This window comes from Hyperoodon ampullatus (genome assembly GCF_949752795.1).
Source record: "Hyperoodon ampullatus genome assembly, chromosome: 7".
Classification (NCBI taxonomy): domain Eukaryota; kingdom Metazoa; phylum Chordata; class Mammalia; order Artiodactyla; family Ziphiidae; genus Hyperoodon; species Hyperoodon ampullatus.
In genome coordinates this window covers 99704642-99730391 of record NC_136920.1, presented here as the reverse complement: position 1 = coordinate 99730391, position 25750 = coordinate 99704642, and the positions used below count along the sequence as shown (strand labels likewise).

The following is a 25750-nucleotide window of genomic DNA, read 5'->3' as shown; positions in this document are numbered from 1 at the left end:
AAAAATTCATACAAATTTTGAACTCCACTCCACAGGATACCAACGTTTGTTTTGCTGTAATAATTTTAACGTAATTGGCTTAGATTACCTGTCACTGAGTAAAATCATTTCATCTTGTGGCTTGTGTACCCCCGACATACCACTTTTATTTGAAGAGTAACTTCTCCAGAAATTCCACTTCTGAGAGCATGGGACTGGAAGTTCAGTATTCACTTATTTTATCCCTTCTCTTTGTCAGGATAAAGGAAAGATTCTGCTTTAAGGACTCTGAGACTAGCCATATGTGAATATACAACACAGTAACCATGGATGAAGCTTATATTAGATAAACACACTAGTTTTCAGGTACTTCTCTCGAGTCAGGTGAGATATATACAGAATGGTGCAACTCGGACATGAGTTGTATTTCCGGACGGTGGTGCTTCTGGGGATACCTTCAAGGAGTGTGACCCTCACCCTGCAGCCCCTTCCAGGTTGTGTACATAACTGCTTCCTGTTGTAAAACAGCTGCCCTGGATTCAAATCTGCAACATTAACCACCTCACAAGTTAAACAGTTGGCTATTTACACAGCATAAGAAAATGTTACATACTTCCCTTCCTTCTGGCCTCCCCACAAAGAAATACCAAAGTGTTAACCACCCCCCCCCCACCCCCCCCCCCCACCCCGGTTTCTGATGAGGACTTGGGGGTTAATCTTCAGCGTGGTGCCTGGGGATTTCACTGTGGGACTCCTGTCCCTTGCAATGGGAGTCACACTGCTTCATTTCATGCACACTCTATGCACCCCTCGACAGCCACAAGATTTGAATTTTGAAACTGAGGCCGTCTTTCTCAGAAAAAATCAGATTGCAAGAAAACGCCCAAACGACTCGGTGTTGGTCTGGGGCCTGTGTGTTTCTGCTTGTGTATATCTGAAAGGGAGAAAATGTCTTTCTCTTGAGTGCAAATGCCCTCTTCACAGACAACAGCATTAAAACATTATGCCCAACAGCTGACATCCATGGTTGCTGTGTCTCACCCCAAAGCTTTGTTAGGAACCCCATAAAACCTGGCACACGGTTCGTGACACCAAGTGAAACACTGTGCTTCTCCATAATAACCTCAGCCCTGCCGCCTGTCATTAAGGGACCTCTCTTATTAAGCATCTCTTTTTTAAATGGCTACCATCATCTGGTCCCAGTGTACATTAAATCCCATTATAATTATAAACACACTTCCCCATAACATCCATTGCAGATTTCACCCATATTGCCTACCCCCTCAGGGGATCTTTGCACTAACAACAACTCAGGTTTGCTATTTGAGTTGACAACATTAGGTCCCAATACCATTTGCAAGATGTTGGGGAGAGAAAGAAAGAAGAAAAAAGCTTTCTCTTTCTCAATCACAAAGATCTTGGGGTCACAGTGACCCAAGGCCCCTCGGGCTAAAAGAAATAACCCCTCATCTTCTCCCTTTGAAATGTCACTCTCTGCCTTACAGAGGAGAAGGGCATACTTAGTACCTGGAAGAGATGCCCAGGCGTAAACATCACTAACCAGGTGTCCACCGGGGAAAAGGATGGCAATTATAATCCAAGAAGCCATATTTTTATTTGGTTTTCTGGGCTTCAACTAACCAGAACCCACACATCACCTGTTTATTTCCCCTTCTGTTGTTTGGAGGCGGCATGAAAGGAAGTGACATGGAAGAATTTAGTTAAAAAAAAAAAAAAGACAAACCTAAGAAAACTATCAACATATGTACTGAGGGCAAATTTGACTCTGCTTAGGTTTTTTTTTTCTGGCCGAGCCTCGTGGTTTGCAGGATCTTAGTTCCCTCACCAGGGATCCAGGGATGGATTCCAGGCCCCCTGCAGTGGAAGCATGGAGTCCTAACCACTGGACTGCCAGGGAATTCCTGACTCTGCTTAGTTTTTTACATCATCTGTATCTACCTAGAAGATATCTCAGTGATGACCTTGCAACATTATAAGATACTTTGACTCCAAAAATGGACACAATAGGCTTGCTATGTCTTCTCCCCAAGTCACCAGTGGGGTAAAGGTCTGAGAGTACATGTGACAACCTGGTGCATCTTCTGGTGGCAACCTGGAGTTCTCCATTGTGGAGGAGACTACTTTTTTCCATTCAGGGGCTTCACTGCCTGCATTCCTCCCTCTAAATGCTTCATTCTTTCTCCATCACAAGGTTTTGAGAAATGCACAGTAGCTTCTTCTCCCCCAAAGGTAGGAGTCCTTGATTTTATTTATCATGATAGGAAAGTTTACCTTTCAATTTTAAAACTATTTTCCAACTAAGGAGGTGGAACAAAATGATTTGTAACATTTTCCTAACCCTCAAGCAGAGTACTCAAAACAGCACAATCACCTTCTTCCTGGGCACCTACTTAATTGGAGTTTTACTGTAATTCAAAACTCCCTCCTCAACTTTTGCCTGAGGTTTTTTTTTTTTTTTTTTTTTTTTTTTTTTTAGGCCACGCCACACGGTTTGCAGGTTCCCCGACCAGGGAGCAAACATGCCCCCCCAAACACCGCAGTGGAAGTATGGAGTCCTAACCACTGGGCCGCCAGGGGACTACCTTGCCTGAGATTTTTGAGGAGGAAAGAAAGTGCAGAGATCCGGGCATCTAAGTCTGCTTACCTGGTGGCCTGATTCAATGGAGAACTGTTTGGTTCCCAGCTTGGCTGGCTGCTACAGAGACCTTGGCCTCTGTAGAGTAAGAGGAGAAGGGAAATTAAAAGCCCTTGTTTCCTTTTCTCCATCCCACTGGAGGCTGTATAATCTAGAAGTTAAGATCATTGAGTTTTGCAGTTGGAATGGTCTGATTTAAAGTCTCAGCTCTGATATTTAATAGCTCTACAGTCTTGGGTAAGGTACTTAACCTCTTTGAGCCCCAGGTTTCCCATCCACAGAAATGGGGGAAAGATGTACCTGCATTATGAGAGTTATGAGGATTAAATAAAACAATATAGGTAATGTGTTAAGATTCACAGTCAGTGCTCAGAATGAGGTATTATCCCCACTGTCTCTTTCCTGTAAGATCGCTTTAGACCTGACATACCCTCCTCTTCCACAACCTGGGTACTGAAGGGCCGCTTCCAGCTGGAGGTATATGAGTAAAGGAGGAGATGAGGGAATAAGATTTAGCAATGGAATTCCACCCAAAGGTCAACTCATCTCTCCTTCTGTCTCCAAGATGACCTCTCTGTAAGACTGAAATCCTATTTTTAGGATCTGTCAAAACTAATGTCCCACCTTCTCTTACCACACCCTTCAGGAAAAAAAGTAAAAAACAAAACCCCAAAACCCAAAAAATCTACTACAAACATATAAACATGAGAGAGAGAGCATTTTTCTGTTGTAATTTTCCATCCTGTGGGTTTAAGTGCTGCCGTATGAAATCTCTGAACTGTGGATTCTCATCAGCCTTCCGGGGGCCCAAGGACATAGCTTTTGGTGGGGGAGCTGCTGCCGCCTTATCTGGGCCCAATAAACCTTATCAAACTGCTGTGCAGCCAGCCTTCAGCGCTAAGTGGAAATGCATGGAGCTCCATGCTGGCACTCAGCCCATAGCCTTGCCTGCCTTCCTCCTATTTGTTACCTTCTCCACCTCTTAAATTCGGGCATTAATCTCTCTTTAACACTTACGAACAAGGGCTGGGCTTTGTAATGGGCTGAGTTTATGAAGCAAGGGAGATTTTCACATAGCGTGAATATGGCATGGAGGTGGAGGGGGGCGGTCCAGGGCCATGTAGGGATGGTTCTTTCTTTCCCATTGTTTCCAGAGAGTCTCCCTTTCTCTGATTTGAGGATTAATAGGAGATTAGATCAGGGGTTAATTGTGTGCTTTTGCTACTGCACTCAGGAGGGGCCGGTAGGTGGATGTGGGCAGCGAGGCAGCAACCTTTAGCAGGTACCATCTAGGCAGAAGCGCAACAGTTTAATGATTCTTTCTTCTTTTCATTTCCCTGGTGAGGCTCTAGGACTGTCTTCTCTCCTTATATCTCTCTCCTTTTGCTCTCCTTGCAGACCGGTCCTTTCTTTTTTTAAAATTGAAGTATAGTTGATTTACAATATTGTATTAGTTTCAGGTGTACAGCGAAGTGATTCAGTTATACATATATGTATATTTAGATTTTTCCTATTATGGGTTATTACAAGATATTGACTGTAATCCCCTCTGCTACACAGTAAGTCCTTGCTGTTTATCAGATCAGTTCTTTCTTCTTTTTAAGTTATTATTATTATTTTTTGTATTTGGCTGTGCCGCACTGCCCGTGGGATCTTAGTTCCCTGACCAGGGATCAAACCTGCATCTCCTGCATTGGAAGCGCAGAGTCTTAACTGCTCAACTACCAGACCAGTTCTTTCTTAACTTTCTTTAAATTCCTTTCCTCTTACAGACTGTAGACCTTAGCTAGAAAAATAGTCCTTTCATAGATTGCACTTTATTGTTAATCTAATACCCAGGGACTGGGTGTTCCCAGGCACCTGTTAGACGTTGCTGTATTCTCTTCTATCAGAGGATAACTAACTCCCTCCCTTCACTTTCAAGTGGCTTCTCACGGGTCTTCCTCTCTCCCATGACTCCTGCAGGTCTGAGCACTTTCCCTGCGAGCAGGAGACGGGCGATGTTTGCTGGGATGGAATCGCCTGTCTTTGGGACGAACCCCATTAGCAGCTCTTGTGAAACGTATCAGTTCTCATGTAAACTCCAGCCAACTGGCCTTGTGAGGCTGGAAGTGGCTTTTTGCCTCTAGTTGGCTTCTGCCACCTTCCATGACCCTTCAGTTCTTGGGGCCTGACTCTTGGTCTGGGGCAAGTGCCAGAGGCGCACAGCGGGATGCGATCATACGTGAGTCTTGCGGGAAACTTCTGAACCACCCCGCGTGTCAGGGACTGACGGAGGGGACTCAGGACTCAGTGCCTGAAGACGCACCCGGGTTGCTAAGACTGTACGACCTCCAGGGCTGACTGTCCGGAGACCCAGGGAGGGCGCTTTCCACCAAACCTTGACTGCCCTTAGCCGGCAGTCAAGGTTTGTGTCCAGAAGAGCGTTTCCCACCTCTTGTCTCCTACCTTTGCCAAGCTCCAGGGAAAGGGCAGAGAAGGGGCACTCTCCGCAGCCCGCGGAAGGGCACATTGCTTCTGCTTGCTCTACCCTGGGCTTACTGACCTCAACTCCACCCTCTTAAGTGGAGCGGCCGGCCGAGAGGAGGCACTTGGGGGGCCTGAAGCTTTTTCAAGCTTTCACTCGCCCTCTGAAGACTTTGCCCTGAACTGACTGACCGCAGTTCTCGGGAACTGTTTCCAGCCAGGTTCCGGGAGGGGGGGCGGGGGGTGGGGTGCGAAGCCCAGGAAATGCCCAAGACTGAGAGGGAGAAAAGTTTCCCTCGGGACTCGACCTTGGCCTCCAGGGGTCGTGACAGCTAAAATGGGAGTCTCCCCTTGACCATAGATCCCCGCACACCCGCTGGCACCGGGTTCACCCGGGCCCGCGAACTCTGCACTTGGAGGCTAACCTGGATGCTCAGAAGGCCCGGAGGCACAAAAGGCCTGGGCTTGGGGCCCGGGAAAGCGACCTTTTACAACCGATGTCGGGGTACAGGGGATGCCGTCCGGAGCCCGGAGAAAAAGTTAAAGGAGAGATGACACTCACTGAATGGGGCAAACATTGGAGCCGGAGACCAAACTCCGCGTCTGGAGCAGCAGGGGAAAAGAAAACCCGTTTCCAGTGGAAATTAAAAAACTGGGGTTGCAGGTGGGGGCTGCTCCTCGCCCCTCGCCTCCACTGCCCCCACTAAGGGTTCCGAGTCCCTGGCACTCCTCTCCACGAGCTCCTTCTTTCCTCTCGGCTTGGCCGGTGAGCGGCGGCCGCCAGCGCCCCAGCAGCAGCTAGATGTCAGGCGAAGCCTGGAGCGCGACGCGCGGTGAAGAGAGGGGAGAAAAGGGGAGGGAAGGGAAGCCGAGGGAAGGGGAGGGGAGGGGAGGGGTGGGGCGGGGAGCGCGCGCCGGCTCGGCCAGTGCGGGGGGTGGGCGGGCTGAGCCCGGGGACAGCGCGGGAGGGCTGGGGAGGGAGGAGGGAAGAGGGGCAGCTGTGGGCAGGGAGCCGGGCTCGGCCGCCAGCACTAAAGATGGAGAGGCGCCGGGGCCTCGTAGGGGAGGGGGCTCGGCGTTGACGTGGGACGCGGCGGAGGCGCCGCAGCCGGTGGTGATTTGCTAACCTCGCAGCACAGAGGAGTTGAGGGCGATGAGAGCGGGTACTGCGAACTGCCGGGCGATGCCGCCGCTGCCGCCGTGATACCGAGAGCAACAGTTCCCCAGCAACACCCCTCCCCGACACAGGCACACCCCCCCCCCAAGAGGCACGCACACCCACCCCACGGCGCCCGGCTCGGCAGTGGTGAGTGGGGGGCCGGGGAGGGGCCCACCGCCCAGCGATAGCAGCGCGCCGGGGCGCCCCGGGGCTGGAGAGGTCTGAGGGGCGCGCTCGCTTCGGCCACTCGGCCGCTGGGCTTGTGCCTTATTTTGTTCGGCTTGTTCCCTTCCTGCTGCCGCAGCCGTCGCCAGCGGCGGTTGGGGGTCGGCTAGAAGGGGGAGCCCCGGCTGTCAGCTTGGGCGCAGCTGCCTCCCCAGCCCTTCCGCTCCAGGGCACGGTCGGGGTGAGAGGTGGGAGGCAGAGCGGTCTGCGGGGCCTGAGGGCGCAAGCAGAGGGTTGGGAATCAGGAGGCTTTGTACCACCAGGGGCCGGTGGAGGAGCCGGCAGCCGGTGGGTGCTCATATGTATGCCGACCGGTGCGCGGGCGCGAGATAGGGCTGTGGTTTATTTGTGTGTTTATTCGCCCATCGGCTGGGAAGCTAGAATCGGAGGATCCGAGGAGTGGATCTGGGTGCCAGGGGAGCAGGACTGGGAGTCACTTGGGTTTTGTTTCTCTTTGAAAAACCTGGTGGACTCTTTTTTCTTGATTGGACTTAATCCCCCCGGTTTTGGAGGGAGGGGCTCCGTGGCGGAGCGCTGGAGTGTCTCCAGCGCTCCGGGCCCTCCTCGGCTCTCGGCTGGACCGGCCGTGGCGCCGGAGCTCGCTGTGCGCTCCCGGCCGCGCTCGGTGGGTGCTCGGCTCTGCACCTGATGCGTTCGGGATGCCTTTCCCACCCCGGCGCGCCGGCAGCTCGCTCGCACAGTCCCTGGAACACGCGCTCGAAATGCGCACTATCTCGCCGGCCCGCGGACCCACTGGGACGCACAGACGCGCTCGGCACCGACTCGCTCGCCTGCTCCCCGGGACGCTAGCAACGTGCCTGGGCCGGGCGCGCCGGCTGCTGGCGCCACCAACTTGAGGCCGGGGACCTTGCCCGTCGCTCTCTGGGGTCATGGCCCAGGGTCGGAGAGGGAGGGCCAGCGGATCCCTTCTCGCTTTTCCTCCCACAACTCGCTGTCGGGCTTTTGTGCTTCCACTTCTCCGCGAGGCGGGTCCGCCTTCTCGCCGCTCTCGCCCAGGCGTCCGGCCCGCCCGGACTCTTGCCTTTCGTCCGGGTCTCTTTCGCTTTCCCTCTTCCCTAGCCCGGCTCCCTTTCTCTTTGCCGTTTGGCTTCCCCGGAAAAGTTGCTTCCCCAAGTTTGCTGAAGTCGTCTCCAAGCCTCCGTGGGGACGGCTGGGAACGGGGCGCGGGGTGGGGGGCAGTGTGAGAGCGCGATCGATCGCCGGAGCTCGAGCGGGTTAGCGCCGGCTTTCTCCCGCGCCGCGGGGCTGGGCGCTGCAGTCAGCGCCAGCCGGATCGCGGGCGCCGAGCCGCGGGTGGCGGGGACGGCTGACCAGGGCACCCTGATTTCCTTCAGGACCCACGGAGCTTGTTTTGGGGGAGATATTCGGGTAGCCCAGCTTACATTCTTCCGATTGCTCCCTCCTAGTTCTCTGAAACCACGAAGTCTGTGGGGAAGCGCATGGTGGCAAGGCGCGGGTGAATGGTCACCGCTCCCACCCCTTGCCCCACCCCCACCCCATGGCCTCAGTTCCCACCCCAGGGTGGGAGCAAAAGTGTCCTGATTAGTCGTCCTATTAACCCTTTCCGAGTAAGATGTGTGGCTCTGGAGCCAATAGGGTTCCTTTTGGGGGCGGAGGCCAGCAGTGTTCCAAGAGCGAGCAAAAGCCCTTGCTCTGCGTTGTTCCCAGTTCATTTCACTGCAATATTGGCCACAGCTAGGCAGAGGCTGGGAGGGACCTGGGCCTGTGAGGTCTTTCTGACACTCTTTAGACAGGTCTGTGAGTCTCAGAGCCCTGTTACCGATCCCAAACAGCGCTTTGGGAGAGTCCTTTGTCTCCAGCCCTGTTTTCCCTTCATATTCAATGTAACTCACATCATAGATGCTGGTGCCAATATCACTTCTCGCACCTCCAAGCCATTAACAGTATCACTTACTGCTCCGGGTTACAGGACTTGCCCACTCTTGGGAGCCTGTGGGGTACACTTGGAGTTCATGTTCCCAGCATGTGCACTCCTGGCTTTAGGGCTGCATGTTTCCTAGGACCTCTCTATAGGTCCTTCATGACCTAGCCTACATATTACAGATCCTCCTGACTACTGGGCACTTGTGGGCAGGGGATAAGTGTGCCATATTATATAAGTGTGCACATGTATTAACTCTCTCTCCCCTTCTGGCTGGTACATGCACACACAGTCGAGATTTTGGATTACACACACAATCACTCTGAGGTGCCCATGGGCAGTGGGCAGAAGTGAGCCAAGCTAGTACATGGGTCATGTGTGTGTCTTTCTCTTAGTGCCTAAGGAGGTGGTCAGGGCATGGGTTCATCAATCCTGTGCAGCTCTTAGAAGAGTGGAAGGACAGAGGTCCAGGAAGGCATTGGCTGAGGGTGAGGAGGTGGGCTGGAGGAGGAGAACCTTGCCCTTAGATTTCTGTGGGCTGCGACTCTAGGCTGCCAGCCCCAGCTAGGCTGGGTTTTGCTCTTGGGGCTACCACTGGTGAGGCAGGATTTAGAAAAACTTTGTTTCCAAGATGAGGTTTGCTGCACAGGGTGTTGAGAGTGAAACTGAGTGCTTACACTGACTAGAGGAAGGGGTTAAATTCTTATTCTTTTAAATTAAGTGCTGGGCAACTTCTCATAATCAGTGTTGGCTTTGCATGGGAGTCCCCCATCCTCAGACTTAAAGAAAGCCCAAGACTCACAAGACTCTATTGTAATTTTCATTTTACTTCATCTAACAGATGTCGTAGAGCAGTGAGTTAGGCATGTGCTGTAGCAGGCCCTTCTCTTGACTCTCATCATCCCTGGGCCTGGAAGCCACTTCCCCTCCATTAAAATCTCCAAGACTGTCTTGCTGCCGGTTTGGGGGAGGTGCTAGTGTTTGAATTCTTACTTTTCGGGACACTAACTAATCTTCCTTTTGTTCTTGCATCTCTTTTGCCTCTTTCCCCCTCTTCCCCTTTAGCCCTGTCCACTGGCCCAGGAAACCCAGCCTGCCCTGCCACGCAGAGCCAGGAAGGAAAGAGAGCCTCATGCCTAAGCCTCGGGGAGCACCATGGATCTGACAAAGATGGGCATGATCCAGCTGCAGAACCCCAGCCACCCCACGGGGCTCCTTTGCAAGGCCAACCAGATGCGGCTGGCCGGGACGCTGTGCGATGTGGTCATCATGGTGGACAGCCAGGAGTTCCACGCCCACCGGACTGTGCTGGCCTGCACCAGCAAGATGTTTGAGATCCTCTTCCACCGCAATAGCCAGCACTATACTCTGGACTTCCTCTCTCCAAAGACCTTCCAGCAGATTCTGGAGTATGCGTACACGGCCACGCTGCAGGCCAAGGCGGAGGACCTGGATGACCTGCTCTACGCAGCTGAGATCCTGGAGATTGAGTACCTGGAGGAGCAGTGCCTGAAGATCCTGGAGACCATCCAGGCCTCAGACGACAATGACACGGAGGCAACCATGGCGGACGGTGGGGCCGAGGAGGAAGAGGACCGGAAGGCTCGGTACCTCAAGAACATCTTCATCTCGAAGCATTCCAGCGAGGAGAGTGGCTACGCCAGCGTAGCTGCTCAGAGCCTCCCTGGGCCCATGGTGGACCAGAGCCCTTCCGTCTCCACCTCGTTTGGCCTTTCCGCCATGAGCCCCACCAAGGCGGCAGTGGACAGTTTGATGACCATAGGACAGTCTCTCTTGCAGGGGGCTCTTCAGCTGCCTGCCAGGCCTGAGGAGCCGACTCTGGCTGGGGTTGGGCGGCACCCTGCGGTGGCCGAGGTGAAGCCGGAGATGATGCAGGTGGATGAGGTGCCCGGCCAGGACAGCCCTGGGGCAGCCGAGTCTAGCGTCTCAGCCGGGATGGGGGACAAGGTTGAGGAAAGGGGCAAGGAGGGACCCGGGACCCCAACTCGGAGCAGCGTCATCACCAGCGCGAGAGAGCTGCACTACGGACGTGAAGAGAGCGCCGAGCAGCTGCCGCCTCTGACCGAGGTTGGCCAGGGTCCCCCAGGCCGACCGGAGCGCCCCGCGCCCCCCGCTGAGAAACACCTGGGCATCTATTCCGTGCTGCCCAACCACAAGGCCGATGCCGTGTTGAGCATGCCGTCTTCGGTGACCTCGGGCCTCCACGTGCAGCCCACCCTGGCCGTCTCCATGGACTTCAGCACCTACGGGGGTCTGCTGCCCCAGGGCTTCATCCAGAGGGAGCTGTTCAGCAAGCTGGGGGAGCTGGCGGTGGGCATGAAGGCAGAGAGCCGCACTGTCGGGGAACAGTGCAGCGTCTGCGGGGTGGAGCTTCCTGACAACGAGGCCGTGGAGCAGCACAGGTAGGCCCCTCTGTACCCATCCCCCTGACCCTGAATTTCTGGCCTTGACCCTGCCTCCATACGCAGCCATTCCCGAGGCCTGGGGCCTGGCTCCTCTGTTGTCTTTGCTATTTGCGAAAAAACAACTTGTAGGGGGACACTTTTCAGGTGTGGCGAGGGGTCCTCGGTCTTTCCTAAGCACTGGGGAACTTACGCGCCCAGTTTCTTTTTTAAAAAATATGATTTTATTTTATTGGTTTGTTTTTTTTGGGCACGCTGTGCAGCCTAGAGAAATGGAAATAAAAACAAAAATAAACAAATGGGACCTAATGAAACTTAAAAGCTTTTGCACAGCAAAGGAAACCATAAGCAGCTTGCAGGATCTTACTTCCCCGACCAGGGACTGAACCCCACGCCCTCAGCAGTGAAAGTGCAGAGTCCTAGCCACTGGACTGCCAGGGCATTCCCTGTGCTGTTTCGTCTCTTTTTTGCCTTTGGGCTCCCATTTTGCTTTTCCTGCTGTTGGGTCTGTTGTCCTTTGCCTGGGGTGACTCATCAAGTGGAGGGAGGGAGAAGTGGGGTGAGGAGGAAGGGCCCATGGCCTGGATCTGGCCACGTAGCCAGGTTTCAGGTACCTGAGTTCCCATGTGGTGGTTCCTGCCAAGGCAGCCTGTCTGCAGCTCTGGAGGATGGGAGGGGCTGGAGGCTGCTTAGATCACAAGAGCAGCTGCAGGTTCCAAACGTCATTCCTGGTGAACATTCATCACCAGGAACATTGCTTCCTCTCCCTTCTCATTCTCTGTCCCTGTAAACACATTTCGAGGGAGTTGATTTAAATTCAAGGGGGAAGGATGGGTAGGAGACACATTGTTTTGCAGCGTGCAGCCTTATTCTTAACCCTCCCTTCTCACATTGAATTAAATACCACTTTGGGCCAGCATTGGCTTCCCTCTGGCTTCTGTTTCTTTCTCTGTGAAATAGCTTTCATGACATGCCTGGTTCAAGTGCTTTTCATGGAGTCACGTTTTTGTTACAGCAGTTTTTCCAGGTGGATGACGTTCTTACGTAGGAAGGTACTAAGACCTTTTCCCAGGGTCATATAGACACTGAGGCAGAGCTGGATTCAGATTCAGGTCTTAACCCTCTTGGCTGCCTCTTGGAGTCATCGGTCCCGAAGAGGATCGTATCTACAGAACAGAGGGTTTTGAAAATTGCTTATCAGAAGTGGAGCAAGCACAGAGGGAACCTGTAGTGAGTTTGGTGTTCATCTGCATCTGTCGTAAGGATATACCCATCACATTACCCTGGGTTCCTGGGTCGGGCGAATGGTGTCAAGAAGTCCAGTTTCTCTTGCCATCTGTGATAACATTTCCCTGCACACCCTCTTGCCTGCTGTTTTCCTGATCTTGGGTGGATTCTTCACTTTTGCCCTCTTCTACCCTCCCCCCATTCTTCTGTTGGCCATTCAGGAGGGGGTGTGAAGGAGAGGGGTTGGGGGCATGGAGGTGGAGGCATTTGGCGGTCATCTGATTACTCCAAGCTGAGCTGGAACCTGCTCCAACACCGCTTCATGGGGGGGCTCTGAGACTTACCTTGTGGAAAGTACTGCTGAGCTAAACATAGCCGATCCTTTTCCGGTCGGGTACGAAAAGTAACCGCCACTAAGGTGTGTCTTCGTGATGCTTGTACTGCTCAGAAATAGACCGAGGTTGTGTTTGTTTTTGCTCAAACTTTCCTAAAGAGGAAACCCTCTCCCCAAACTTGACCAGATAGATGATCATCTTCTCCGGATGTGAATTATTTCAGTTATGTGCTATGAGAAATGGGGTACAGTGGAAAGTAATTAAAAATATTTATTTATTTGTGTATTTATTTGGCTGTGTTGGGTCTTAGTTGAGGCATGCGGGATCTTTAGTTGCAGCATGCGAACTCTTAGTTGTGGCATGTGGGATCTAGTTCCCTGACCAGGGGCTGAACCCAGGCCCCCTACATTGGGAGCGTGGAGTCTTAGCCACTGGACCACCAGGGAAGTCCCAGGAAAGTAATTTTTAAAATTGAGGTATAATTGACATGTAACAGCTTCAGGTATACAATGTAATGATTTGATATTTGTATATTTTATGAAATGATCACTATGATAAGACGACTTAGTTAAAATCCATCACCGTACATAGGAATTTTTTTTCCTTGAGCACTTTTTTAAGATCTGCTCTCTTAGCAACTTTCATATATGTACTTCAGTATTGTTAACTGTAGTCATCATGTTGTGTGTTATATCCCCAGGGCTTATTTATTTTATAACTGGAAATTTGTACCTTTTGATTACCTTCACCCATTTCTCCCAGCCCCTGTTCCCTGGAAAGCAGGTTTTTTTTCTGGCTTCTCGTTGGGTCTTGCTTGCTTCTTTTTACCTGAGAGGGCTGCAAAAGCTATTACTCTCCCAGGGGTTCCAAGTTCCCATTCTGTGGGACCCTTGTTCCTCTGGGGAGAGGTGGAGGGCTGGCTGTGGTCTACCCCGTCAGAGCGTGGGTGGCAGAACTAGCCATATAGAGCAGGGAGGGCTTGGCAATGTTACGTAGCCTTCTTTAGCCTCTTTAAAAGGCAGGTGGTCTGTAGGGTGGGATGCTGAATTAACGAAGTAACATCCAGAAATCCCTGGAGCTGTGACTGGCACTTAGTAACCAGGAGGGTGAGGAAGGGACCCTGAGACTTTCATCTCGCCTGGGTCTCATCTCTGCATCACCCCACCTGGCTCTGTGTTCTAGTGTGTAGTGTCCACAGCACTGCCATCGATGGGTTGAGTTGGCTGTGAGGCAGTGCTGAGGATATCCCCGTCCTTGTGAGCTTGTGATGGCAAGCCGCCAGTCCTGGCGTCCTTGGCATCACGCTGTGGGCTGCTGACACGGAGACTGTGCTTTTGACTGAGGGTGGAAAGTAGGCTGCTGCAGCCCAAGAAGCTGGAGCCTGGGGCTGTGCCCTGGATGGAGAGCTGTGAGGTCTCAGGAAGTCAAGGGTGGAGAGAATGTTCCCGTGTGCACTCCGCCCTCGCTCTGATGGGCAGCCCCTGGCTCCTGATCAGGTGTGCTTTTTTGGGGGAGACTTTTCCTCTCTCCCTGTCTCTCAGACCTCCAGGATTAAGGTCTGAGAGACAAGCAGAGACTTCCCGATTTCCTACTGCTCTCTGTTCCTTCCCCCACATCACAAGTCCCAGCGTAGCACACACACAAAAAACAAGACAGAGCCATCGGAGTGGGAGATGTGATGTCAGGAGGCTGTGGAATTGGCTGTGAATATGACAGTGATGAACATGATGAAATAACAGGCTACAGGATTTATTTTACTTTGTTGTTAAGCCAGTAGGCTGGTAGGTAAAGGTTAGGTACTTGCTAGTTATCGTTGTCTTTCTTCTTGGTGGGGGGAGAGAAGGGCATGGAGAGGAAGGCAGGAGAGAGTGTTAGGAAGGGATGCAGGAAGGAGGGTTTGATTCCCCAACAAACCATCAGTAGCTTTCCTCACGACTTGGTCCCAAGCTGGTGAGAGGGGAGCCTGCTGGCCCGACAGACAGTTTGAATGAAACTTTATAAAGTTGTGGTCCCTGCAGTGCATGGTGAGATGTAAAAGCAATGTCACATGTAGCCATGGATTAACGGAAAGCCCACAGAGATGCTCTCTGGGTAAATCACACAGGGCTTACCTGCCTAAAGGATCCAGAAGGCAGTCAGAACAATCAGAAGTCCTGCTAGATGAGCAGATCTATCCAGGCAGATGCAGGAGTAAGTGCTGGACCCTAAAACCATCCCAGCGGGCCTATGTTACAGAGGGTAGTGTCTGAGGGAGGGAGGGTCACATCAGGAAGATTGGACTCTCCTTCCCTAGACTCAGTCTCTGTTCTGTCTCTCTCTCCCTGAAAGGCTGGGCCTGTTCTGCGTGGAGCCTTGTCTGGATCTGATCTAGGGACCAGCTCTACCAGGCCAGGTGCACCTTCTCCTTAGAGTTATATACATGTGATAAGATCACAGGGATCTGTGGTTGACTTAAGTGTCAACACAGCCCTCATGGTCCTCAGTCTCCCCAGGCTCATATAGCTTGCTCTTAATATGTTTCTGAATTTAGTGCTGCAGAATCAGAGTGGGATCTGCTTTCCCAGGAGCCTCTGGATCTTTTACAGACAAGCCCTTGGATCAGCTACAGTGTGTATCCTGCACACACACAGTAGGAACTCTTGCCTGGTTCTTGCAGGGATGCTCAGGAACCACGTGGGTGGGCTCAGCCTTCCTCCCCCACTCAGGTGTGCAGCCCTTCTCAGAGGCTTCCCAGGGCCAGCCCTAGGGTGCCTGAGCCGCATCGCTGAGACGTCAGGGTTCTGCCTGGCCCTTTGCCTTGACCTCTTTCAGGTGGCCAGCTGCTCGGTTTTCAGTGGTTGACCATGTAGAGGATCAATAGCCGTTGACCTTGGCTTAGGCCACTCGGGGAATTTAGAAGCTACCCTGAACTCTTGGTCCTCTCTCATCATTCTGCCAGCTTTAGGCACCTCTGAGGTCAAATGAGATTCTATTTGGAAAAGAGTATGCAGTGGGATAATGATAGCAACAGCAGGAATATTAATAATGCCTCTTATTGGTGGTTCTACTTTTTCCTTTGCAAAGCAGCTTTCATGACTTTATCTCTCTTAACCTCACAGCCTCCCCTCAGGGGGTGCAGGTCCCTCATTCCATATCTGTGTTGATGTAGTCTGAAAAGCTCTGAAAGCTAAAAGGCTTTGTGTAAGTTTGCAGCAAACTCATTTAGTGGCAAAACCTGATCTGAACTGATGTGAGGCTATATTTATCCTGCCTATTTTGAATATTCATATGTTTTGCTGCAAAAATATTAATGTGTTTGATTACAGAGTGCTTCCCTGGACTCCTCTGGGACTGGTGAACATTACAGTCCCCATAGTTCCTTTCTAAAATCTGAACAGTTTGGATTTCTGAAGCCCCCAAGGGTTTTGGGTAAGGGATTGTCACTGTTATCAGCCCCAACTTACAGATGAGGAAAATGAGCTTTGAGTGAGTGACATGCCCAAGGTCACATAGCTATAAATGGCTAGAGCCAGGAGCTTGGCTTGCCTTCTAATTCACAGTCCTGGGTGCTCCGCCATATAAGGCCATATAAGCACATGGCATTGCTCTCCTGGGTCAGATCCATCTGACCTAGTCTTTGGGTGCCAACACCATCCCTAAGATACCACCATTGGAGGCTACAGCTCTGTTCCTTGACGTCAATCCTAAAGGTCAGGTGGAACCCAACTTCTCTTAATAGCTATTTATGGCTGCTCTGTCATTCACAGGTTTGCCCAAATCCTTTCTGAAACCATTTCTATTTCCAGGGAGTATCCTTTTGGGGCATGATGAATGACTTAAGTTTATAAGCTCGTGGGCTTCTGGAAATCTAGTCTGTTGGAGAGGTCACTGGTCGTGAAGAGAAGAAGATGGCTTTGTGATGGTGTGTCCTGCCATTTTGGAGGTGGGGCCTCTACACTCAGCTCTGTATTTTTTGTTTTTCAGCTCTGTCACTGTTGTCGGTCTCTTTTTCATCGTGAGCTTATTTAACTTCTTCGTTTGTAAAACCAGGCACTTGGATGAGCTGTTTCTGGATTGTTGAACTCTTAAAAAAGTTCTCCTTTTGCCCCTTCTGCACTCACTTATATCTTCATGAAGCTCTTTTGGTTAATTGGATTTTGCTCTGGTTTGGCAGTCAGCCAGCTAAAATAGGGGGTCAGTTTGATTTGATTTTGTCTGCTCTGACTTGGTTTTTTAATACTTTAACCTGCTTAGGGTTACTGAGTCGTCTGGGATCTAGACCGAACTCTTGGAAATTTTGAAGATGAGTTCTTTTATTTTCTTTCTAATGGAAGAAAGTTGCCTGCTCTTTCATCTCGGTGAGAAGTCGCATTTTAATTTGCTGTCACTATTGGTTAGAGCTGCTAATTGCTGGAAGGAAAGGGGAAGAAAGCTTTAGTTCAGCACTACTTTTCCCTCCTGCTTGTGCTAGGAAAACTATTTGTGAATCGTTAAAATAGTGATTATCCTAAACTGTGAAAATCAAAACTCCATTCACAACTCTGATTTCTTGCTAATTCAGGGGAAAAACATTTCCTGTTATTTTAATTTTTAAAAATTAATGACTTTAAAACAAGTCCAACTGAAGGCCCACGTGTGAGACATAAAAGTCTTGCTAAATGAATACAGGCATGCCTCAGTTTGCCCACTGGAGGGTTCTGGAATTTTCCACGTTAAGTAAAGGTGTTCTTAGTCAAGTTCTGTTTTGGTGGCTTTAGGTGAAAAGCCTGACTCGGTGGTAGTTATTTTGTTAGAAAGGAAAATTTGTCATGGCATCCCGTCTCCCCCACCTCCAACCCCATGTTTTTCCCATAGTAAATGGGCATTTTGAGCAAATTAGACTATCTGGGTCAGAATCCCGATTTCACCACTTACCAGCGGTGTGACTATGGTTACATGACTTAACCTCTCTGTGCCTGTTGGCTCCGTCTATAAAATGGGAATAATAACAGTACCTACTCACTGGGTTGTTACAGGAATTAATCAGTAAATATTTGTCGCGTGCAAGGAAGGATGGCAGAAAGTCAATGTTTGCTGTTGTGTTTTTGCTGCCACTGTTGGTGTGAAGCTGGCAGCGCAGGGTAAAATTGGTGTTCGTGTTGGTTCAGGCCCTGCTTTCCCCCAGAGCTGTCAGTTTATCCAGCACCTAAGAACCGCTGCCTCTGGCTCCGTGTGTTTGGAGCTGATTCACAGTGAGCACCTGCATTTTCCCCCAAAAGCTGATCTTTTGTAGCACGGTGGCCAGGGTACTCTTTGTCCCATTGACCTGAAGCCTGATGAGTCATTCCAGCCCTCATTTAAATTTAGCTAGGCAGCACTCCACGGTCATCAGTTCCAAATGCCGAGGCGGCTCACTGATGCAGTGTCCTATTGCCTGTGCACGTGGTCAGGCCAGCAAATCACCGTGGTCGGGGCAGAGACGGAGGAGAGTACAAACACCTTCTCACCCAGAGAAGTCTGAGCTTGTGGATGCGGCATGTTCCAGAACCCCTGTCCTTTCCCACCCCACAGTGCAGGATGCTTCTGAGGGAGGATTCAGCAAACGTCGCTTTGAGTGCTTGATACGTGTCAGGTTCTGTGCTAAGTGCATTCATAGTCAGAATCTTCTCAAACCCTCCAGCTGCCCTGTAGGGTGGATATTCGTTTCCCATTCCCTGATGGGCAGAGGGAAGCCCGAGAGGTTAATGGACTGGTCCCTGGTAAGTCGGTGAAGGGTGGCACCAGGGTTTGTGCCCAGGTCTTCTGGCTTCATGTTCATGGTTCTTTCCATAATGTCCTGCTTGGATTTTCAGCCCCTGATGGAGTCAAAGGGAAGGAGGGACACAGGAAGGGCCAACTCATGTTCCCTGCAGCTGCTGACCAGGAGGCTCATCACTTGGCCAGTTCTGGCCTCCTGGCTTCCTCCGGTGGCTTGAAAGGAGGGAGGGAGAGTGCAGCTTACCTCGAAGGGTTTGTGTCTTTGGGGGCTGGGGCCACATGGGTCCATCATCTCTTACAGACATACAGAGAGACAGACCAGCTTCCAGTGATAGAGGCCTTTTATGCTGACTCCAAAAACAGAAAAAGGGAGAGAAAAAAAAACCCATTTACAAAAATAAAAATTCCATGCCGTTAATTTCATGCCAGCATAATCAGAAATTCCCCTTTCTACTGTTTCCCCTTAAAAGCCCCCGTGTCCTTATTATGCTGGCTCAGTCTGGAAAAACTCTGGTTGGGTTTTGACTACATGAGGCTTATGTCTGCAGCTGCAAAGAGGGGATCCGGTACTTTATCGTCAGCACGGAAACTTCGGTTAAGAACTCGCAGAAACCTGCTTCATTCCATATTCCTAGCTCACTTTCGGTTCTTGTCCTCAAGACCTGATTTTCTTGAGCAGGAAAAGATTGTGTTCAGCTTTGCAGTAGGAAGAATCCAGGTTAGGTAAGAGAAAGAACTTCCTGAAACAGTGGGGCCTTACTGGCGAAATTATTAGAAGATGTAGTCACAGAAATTTTGGTGGGCAGAGGAGTGTGTGCCAGTTGGAAGTGGTGTTTAGATGTCTCCCCTCTTCAGGGCCATCTAGATCCCCCCAGGTGATAAGTAAGGACATATACACCAGGCATGCTAAGCATGAGACCCACACCATCACCCCTGTCTTTGCAGGGGGCAAGGTGTATAGGGCAGAGGCACAAAGACCCATCTCAGGTAGACTTGGGTTTGAATGCTAGCGCCTCACTGTGATTTTGGGCAGATGGCTTCACCTGTCTGAACCGTCAGGCTCCTTTTCAGTGAAGTGAGGTTAGTGCCTTACCTCTCAATGTGATTCAACCATGTTAAATGAGGTACCATGTAACATAATGCACACAGCAGGGACTCACATGTGAGGCCACCTCCCTTGCTTCCCGCTTCTCTTGTGACCTGGCCTGACAAGGGAGCCTCTCACTCCAAGCCCCAAGCCACCCTCGCCTGGCATTGGTCTCTAAGTGGATTAGGTGAACGTTGTAATCTTAATGCCATTAGGCCTGCTGGCACAACTCTCCTTGCCATAGTGAGAAGCAGATGTGGCCGACCGTAATGGCCTTCAGTGATCCATCAGGCCCGGAGCGCTGGGGGAGAAACATCATGAGTGTTAATTTGGGGGAGTCTTTTATGGTAGCTGGGGGAAGAGTGGAGGGATTGTTTGAAATGTATTTATTTAGGCCGTTCAGCAGGTTAGATGCTGCCGGGGGTCTACCGTAGCTAAAGCCCCCTCCTCCCCCCGCCCTCCTCTTTAAAGAAGGCCCCTTCCCAGCCCTGAAGCCCAGGCCTGATTACTTCCAGAGTTGGAGAGACAACTTAGCAGGCTCTTGTTTCTTGCCTATGTACCTTATTAGTAGCACCTGGCATCATAACCCACTAATGGGAACCAGCGCTCTCCTCCTGCGTGGCCAGTGACAAGTAGCCCTGTCAGCCGGAGCTCGCCATGCGAGGAAGTTCCTATTAGCTTTATGGTCAGGAGAACTTGTCCTGTTCAGGAAATGAATGCTGCCGCTAAAGGTCCGCGGCCCTGACCCTGGCAGCATAACCTGTGCGGGCCGGGGAGACTCCGCTCAGGATGCTTGGGATTTCAGCCCCTCTCTGGTTCTTGTCATATGTAAAGAGGGAATCACTGTGGTATGTTGCAGCCTTGAACTTTTGATTTATTCACCGAGAACGACTTAACCATTTCCATGCCTGGACGGCTGTGTGGTGACAGAGCTGAGGGTGTGTGCCTAGGCGTCTGGGGCAGAGGACGGAGCCCCTCATGCTGGTCGGGGTCGTCTGTGGGATTCAGGGGAGGATGCTTTGCTTGCTTTTGCCTTCCCGGAGTGTCTGGATGTCGTGAGGGAGGTTGTTGCCTGCAGAACGGTGGGAAGCTGGGAGGCGTCGCGTCTGCAGTGGAACCTGGGTTTGAATTTATCCTCTGCCTGTTTGGAGCTCCGCAGTAGAAACCTACCCACCTGCTTCCTCATTGCGAGGAAGTCGATTTCATACGTGCTGCCATGATGTTGTTCATAGGACGGTGCACACGGGACACCCAGGGCCGTGCACGTGGCATGGTCTCAGGGCACAGTGTTGGAAAGGATGTGCGTTTCCTTTATTCTCATCGTAAAATGGTTTTTTAAATGGAAAAGAATGGCAGAGCACGTTTTTTTTCCTTTTCGCCCATCAAGACCATTTTTCCCCCTCATCACAGCCTAGAATCTTTACGGAAAGACTACTTACTTAGGTGGCTGTTTCTTCTGTACTTTTCAGCCCGTGAGTAATGTTTCTAAATGTGATTTTCATGGAAAATAGCAGCATTTGACCTCATTCTTGAGGGGAACTTTGGCCTGAGTTTTTGAGAAGAGACGTTTGTGTGTTGTCTGGCAAAAGGATGCATCACTTTTGCAGCTGTTGCTGCCGCTGCCTGTTTTAAAGGCCCCTGGTGACAAAGGAGTGAACTACACTGAGTGTCGCCAAGAAAGGGTGGGCCTGTACGGGGTGGGCTTGGACAGGACACCTCCTGCAGGAACTTCAAAACAAAGCTGTCCCTCTGTCTCTGGCATTTATGGCATCGTTGACAGTAGTTCAAGGAGAAGTAAAAATAAGTTCCTACCGACTACGGGGATGGGGGCAAAGAGTAAAGGAGAGACGTGGTCAGCGGTGGCAGCAGCTGGACCTGGAGTCTTGGGGAATGGGACCCTTGCTCATCGCTGGGCACATACACACCCTCAGGAGGTACTTCTCACCCGCTCAGCCCTCTCTGCATCCTTTCAAATAAACAGCAGCTCCTGCCCCTCTGCGAGCAGGTGAAAGCTGCTTCGAGGGCGTTCACAGAGTAGGGATTGGCTGCACAAGTGAAATCGTGACAGTTGTCCCCTCGATGCTCTGCTAAATTAAGGATCCGCTAACATTTCTGAGTCTACCTCCCTATATACCCCACCCCCGTCCCCTTGGCAGAAGGGATAAAGACGGTACCTAAAAACAATGTGAAGCCGCTGCTAAATCGAGTGACTCTAAAAACATTTTTCTTTCCTTGAAGTTGAGCGTGGAAAACCAGGGCTGGACTCGCAAGCACTGCAGACCCGTTTAGGGCCCAGTGCTGGCCCCTTGCTCAATTCCTAGCACAATGGTTTTCATTGCCACCACTTCCCGCTCCCTCCCCCCTTCATAATTATCCACTGTTTTACGTTTTGTGTCCTGACAGCCGCAGAGTGGGTTTTGTGTTTTGAGCTGAGTAGCTGCTAAATATTCCCCAGCAGCCAGATTCAATGGCTCGAGGGGGGGATAGGCCAAACCTTGGCATCCCCTGTTGCAAAAGTGAAAAATATTTCTGTTTGCAGTTAATTTTAGTGGCAAGCAGATCATGTTAACTGGATGTAATTGCTTCCAGATATGGCGGAGGGTTTTGTGTGTTGAGATGAAGGGTCTGGTAAGTGCTTACTTCCTGTGTAAATTAGCCTATTCCATTCAGGCTTTCATTCTGGCCAGCCCTGGATTCTGTCATTCTCCCATTTCCCCCTCCCCAGCCCGCAGCCCGGTGTGAGAAGCAGCTTGCTCCGTCTGCCCCGTCCGAGTGCAATTCTTTTGTCACTTGGAGCCACTCACCTCTTGGTGCTTGATGTGAATTTGCCCTTAAAATAATGAGAAGGATTTGAAAAGATGCCACCTGGACCCACTTCTTGCTGGGCAGAGGCACATCTGCAGAGCCCAGGGGCAGCTCGTATCTCCTGGTCATGTGGATGGGGTCTCAGAACCCAGAACTCCTGGTTTTCCTTGGATTTTTTCCCCTGCTGCCCTCTGACCCCTACTCCCACCTTGGAGAATACCTTTTTCTCCCTTTCTGAACAAAGCACATTCCAGTGGGTCTGAATCCCAGAAAAATGAAACGGCTGTTGCGAGGAGGAGAAGCTTGTGGCCACAGAGAGTTCTATTAGTCAGATACGAAGCCACCACTCTTGCAGAGCAGGTTGGACCAATACACACACCTGCCCCTTCCTGCAGAAAGGGAGAAGCAGATCCACCCAGGGAATCTTCTCCAGGTTCCTGTGGGTTTCCAGGGTTGGAACCGAGGAAAAGTGTTCAGATCCGAGTTCTCCTAAATTCCGAGTTTGTTCTGTGGCCAGTCCCCCATTCTTAGTGCTATTTGCATAAGAGATTGCTGTTTATCTTCCTATATCAACTCCACTGATAACCCCTGTGGTCTGTTTAACAATCTATGAGGAGTAGATTACTTGATAAATGCCAGTTTTTCCAATATGCAAAGATAAACTGTTGGGGTCAGGGTGAGGGGTGGTATTCGGAAGGAGAGACCAGGTGGGAGGCCAGGACCCTCTTTCAGATTGGGGTGGAGATGTGTGAAGGCACCTGATGGCAGAAAACAGGTATCTTGTAAAACACAGCAGCTGCATGTATCACACAGTTTTTCAGCTTCCTGCCCTCCCCTACTTTTCTCCCCCTTCGTGTGGACACGCAGCCTCTGCGAACATTTCGCTGAGCGGGCTGTCCACGCCTGTGTTCATACAAGAGGGAAAAGGGCGTAGGCAATCTTTGCCTCTTCAGTTCCTGCTGTTTTCTCCCTTAATCCTCTCCCACTCCCACAGGTTGTTGGCCGATAAGTAATGTGTGCTTACAAAAAATATGTAAATCTGAAATCTTAAATGGGTGGACTTTTCCCACCTGCCCTGAATTTGCTTCTTTAGGCAGAGCGCCGTGTTCCGGAAGAAGCTAGGTGAAAAGAAAACTTCTGACCCCATCACCTAGTCAATAAGCTGTCTGAGAATCAAACAAAAGAGTTTGGACTGGCTGCTAAAGCTAGGAACCCAGCTGATAGCTTTGTTTTGATGTCCTTGTAATGTTTGCAGATCACGGAGGGTGCTATTTAGAGCAGGGGGTATCTACCAAGACAGACTTACTGGGAAGTTGAAACAGTGAGCCCAAAGTCCGGGAGATGCTAAAGATACTGAAATACAGCCCTGGAATTGGGGTGGGGATGACGGTTCCTCACGCGAGGGAAGAGGCTCTCTGGGATGTTACGGAGGTGGAGGTTTCCAGGGACGGTGTGCAGTGATGGAAGAGCGCAGGCTTCAGAGTGACGCATCTTGGATGAAAACCCAGGCTCCAGAATTTACTAACTGGATACCTTGAACAAGTTACTTGGCCTTTCTGAGCCCTCATTTCCTTGTTCCGTAAAAAAATATGTGGCTGATACCTTTTAGGTGGTTATGTGAATAAAATATGTATAAAGAGGGAATTCCCTGGTGGTGCAATGGTTGCCACTGGACGCTCTCACTGCTGTGGGCCCGGGTTCGATCCCTGGTCAGGGAACTAAGATCCCACAAGCCATGAGGTGCGGCCAAAAAAAAAAAAAAAAATTATAAAGTGCATAACACAGTGAAGGTACTTTGCAAACGGGCACTACTGAGCTTTCGAACCTGCTCTTTTGGCTCAGGGGAGCAACTATGAAAGGAACCAGTGAAATCTTTTGTTTTGGGCACTGCTAAACTGAGGATAGTACTGACCCTGTGCTAGCAGCCAGCAGGTGAAATAATAGGTGAATAAGTTAGTGCATTGTGAATATAAAGGTCTCCATTTGTGAAGTGCTATTGCCGTTCTAAAGAAGCCTTCGTATCTAATGAGTGATCACTTAATCCTGTGATGGGGCCACGGCCCCAAGCACTTTCGAAATCTTTCGGTATACTTTCCAAAGTCTGTGCTACATTTTTTTTTTTTTTTGCGGTACGCGGACCTCTCACTGTTGTGGCCTCTCCCGTTGCGGAGCACAGGCTCCGGATGCGCAAGCTCAGCGGCCATGGCTCACGGGCCCAGCCGCTCCGCGGCATGTGGGATCTTCCCGGACCGGGGCACGAACCCGTGTCCCCTGCATCGGCAGGCGGACTCTCAACCACTGCGCCACCAGGGAAGCCCCATGTGCTACATTCTTTTGCCTTGTGCTTTGGGAGGGTAGATTTGACTTTTGGAAATGGTCAAAATAATTCCGTGACAAATCTGGTGAATATAGTGTGCGATGACATTGGTGACCGTGGGCTGACTCTGAAGGTAGATTTTTGGAAAGAGTGTGTAGAGAGGGCTTGTCAGCTCAGCCCCGGGGGTGCATATAGGCCTTACTTCTTTGGGTGGGAGGTGAACAAGGCCAAGGGGCTTGTGATTTCCAACTGCTGTCCCAGAAGGAGTCGCTGCCACTGTCCCCCACCCCCTCCCCCCACCCCTGGGCCTGGGGCGGACTCCTCTCATGGCTGCTGTGTTTCTGCATTTGTGGTTTGGCCTCCTGTGAGTTTGGCCTCCCAAGAGGCACTTCTGGTGTTAAAAAATCTAGAGCACTACGAGTCAGTGTTACTTGGAGTCAGGAAGGATGGATCGAGTTCTGACACATACCCTCCAAGGGGGTCAGCACAGGAGGCTTGAGGGCCTGAATGTGAATCCCGACTTTATCTCTTGGGAAGGCTCTGGCAGGTGAAAGGAGCTTGTGTGTTCAAATCCTCGCCTGGTACCTGGCACATCCTCAGCGTGATTAGTCCCCTTTTCTAACAGCCTTACTTCTCCTGAACACCTGGAGGGTGGAGGGAGGAATATTTGTCTTTCCTCTCCGTGGGAACCACCCCTGGGCTGTCAGTTGAGCTCAGATTCACCTTCGGATTGTCCAGTCTGGACCTTTGGTGACCTGGCTGAGCAGGGGCACGGTGCTTGGGCTCTCTCTCCCTCTCTCTCCTCACTCTCTGCATTATTTATAGTAAAACCATATTAGAACCGAGTGTTAAAGTGGAAGGATGAGTCATTCTATTGAAACCATTGATGGCATAAATAAAAGCGAAATGCTTACTATGTGCTTTGCCCAGTTTTCAAGGCCAGGTTGTGCTAATTTGCATGCTCCCAAACTGGATCTGTGAAAGAATACATATGTGGGAAAAAATTCAGGTCTAACCAGAGGGAAGTTAGTTATTGAAAATCCATTTTCGGTATCTGCTTTCTCCCTTCTATTTACTTCCGATCCATATTCAGATCCTGGCTGTCATCCTTCCTAATGAGATGGACTGGCTTATTCACTCCCTGGGGTTTGTTTATTTTGGGAAGGTTGAGGAATAGTGCAAGGGGGGGATTCTGTGTGCCCCCGACTTCATCCGTCTTCTCATCACCTGTTGAGGGAAAGCATTCAGAGCTCTCCACCTGCTTTGCAGCTGTGGGTTCTCAAGGTGACCAAGAATCATAAACTGTTAGAGCTGGAAGAGCCCATAAAATTGTTTATTTCAACATGCTCATTTAGGGTGGGATAAGTGGAGGCCCAGAGAGGCTCTGTGATTCGCCCAAGGTCACACAGCAAATTAGTAAGGACTAGAACCATCTCTCTCATTCCCTGCCTAC

At 50.8% G+C, this 25750-nt stretch overlaps 1 protein-coding gene across 2 annotated transcripts in view; it reads left to right on the top strand.

The window, feature by feature from the left end:
• Positions 1 to 9543: 9543 nt before the first annotated feature.
• Positions 9544 to 25750, top strand: part of ZBTB16 (zinc finger and BTB domain containing 16) — a gene marked incomplete at its 5' end in the record, with an annotated part of 187250 nt that continues 171043 nt past the window's right edge. For both annotated transcript variants that reach the window (XM_079708363.1, XM_079708362.1), the window contains one exon: positions 9544 to 10811. In XM_079708363.1, coding sequence (XP_079564489.1) covers positions 9544 to 10811 — 1268 coding nt within the window. The remainder of the gene's footprint in view (positions 10812 to 25750) is intronic.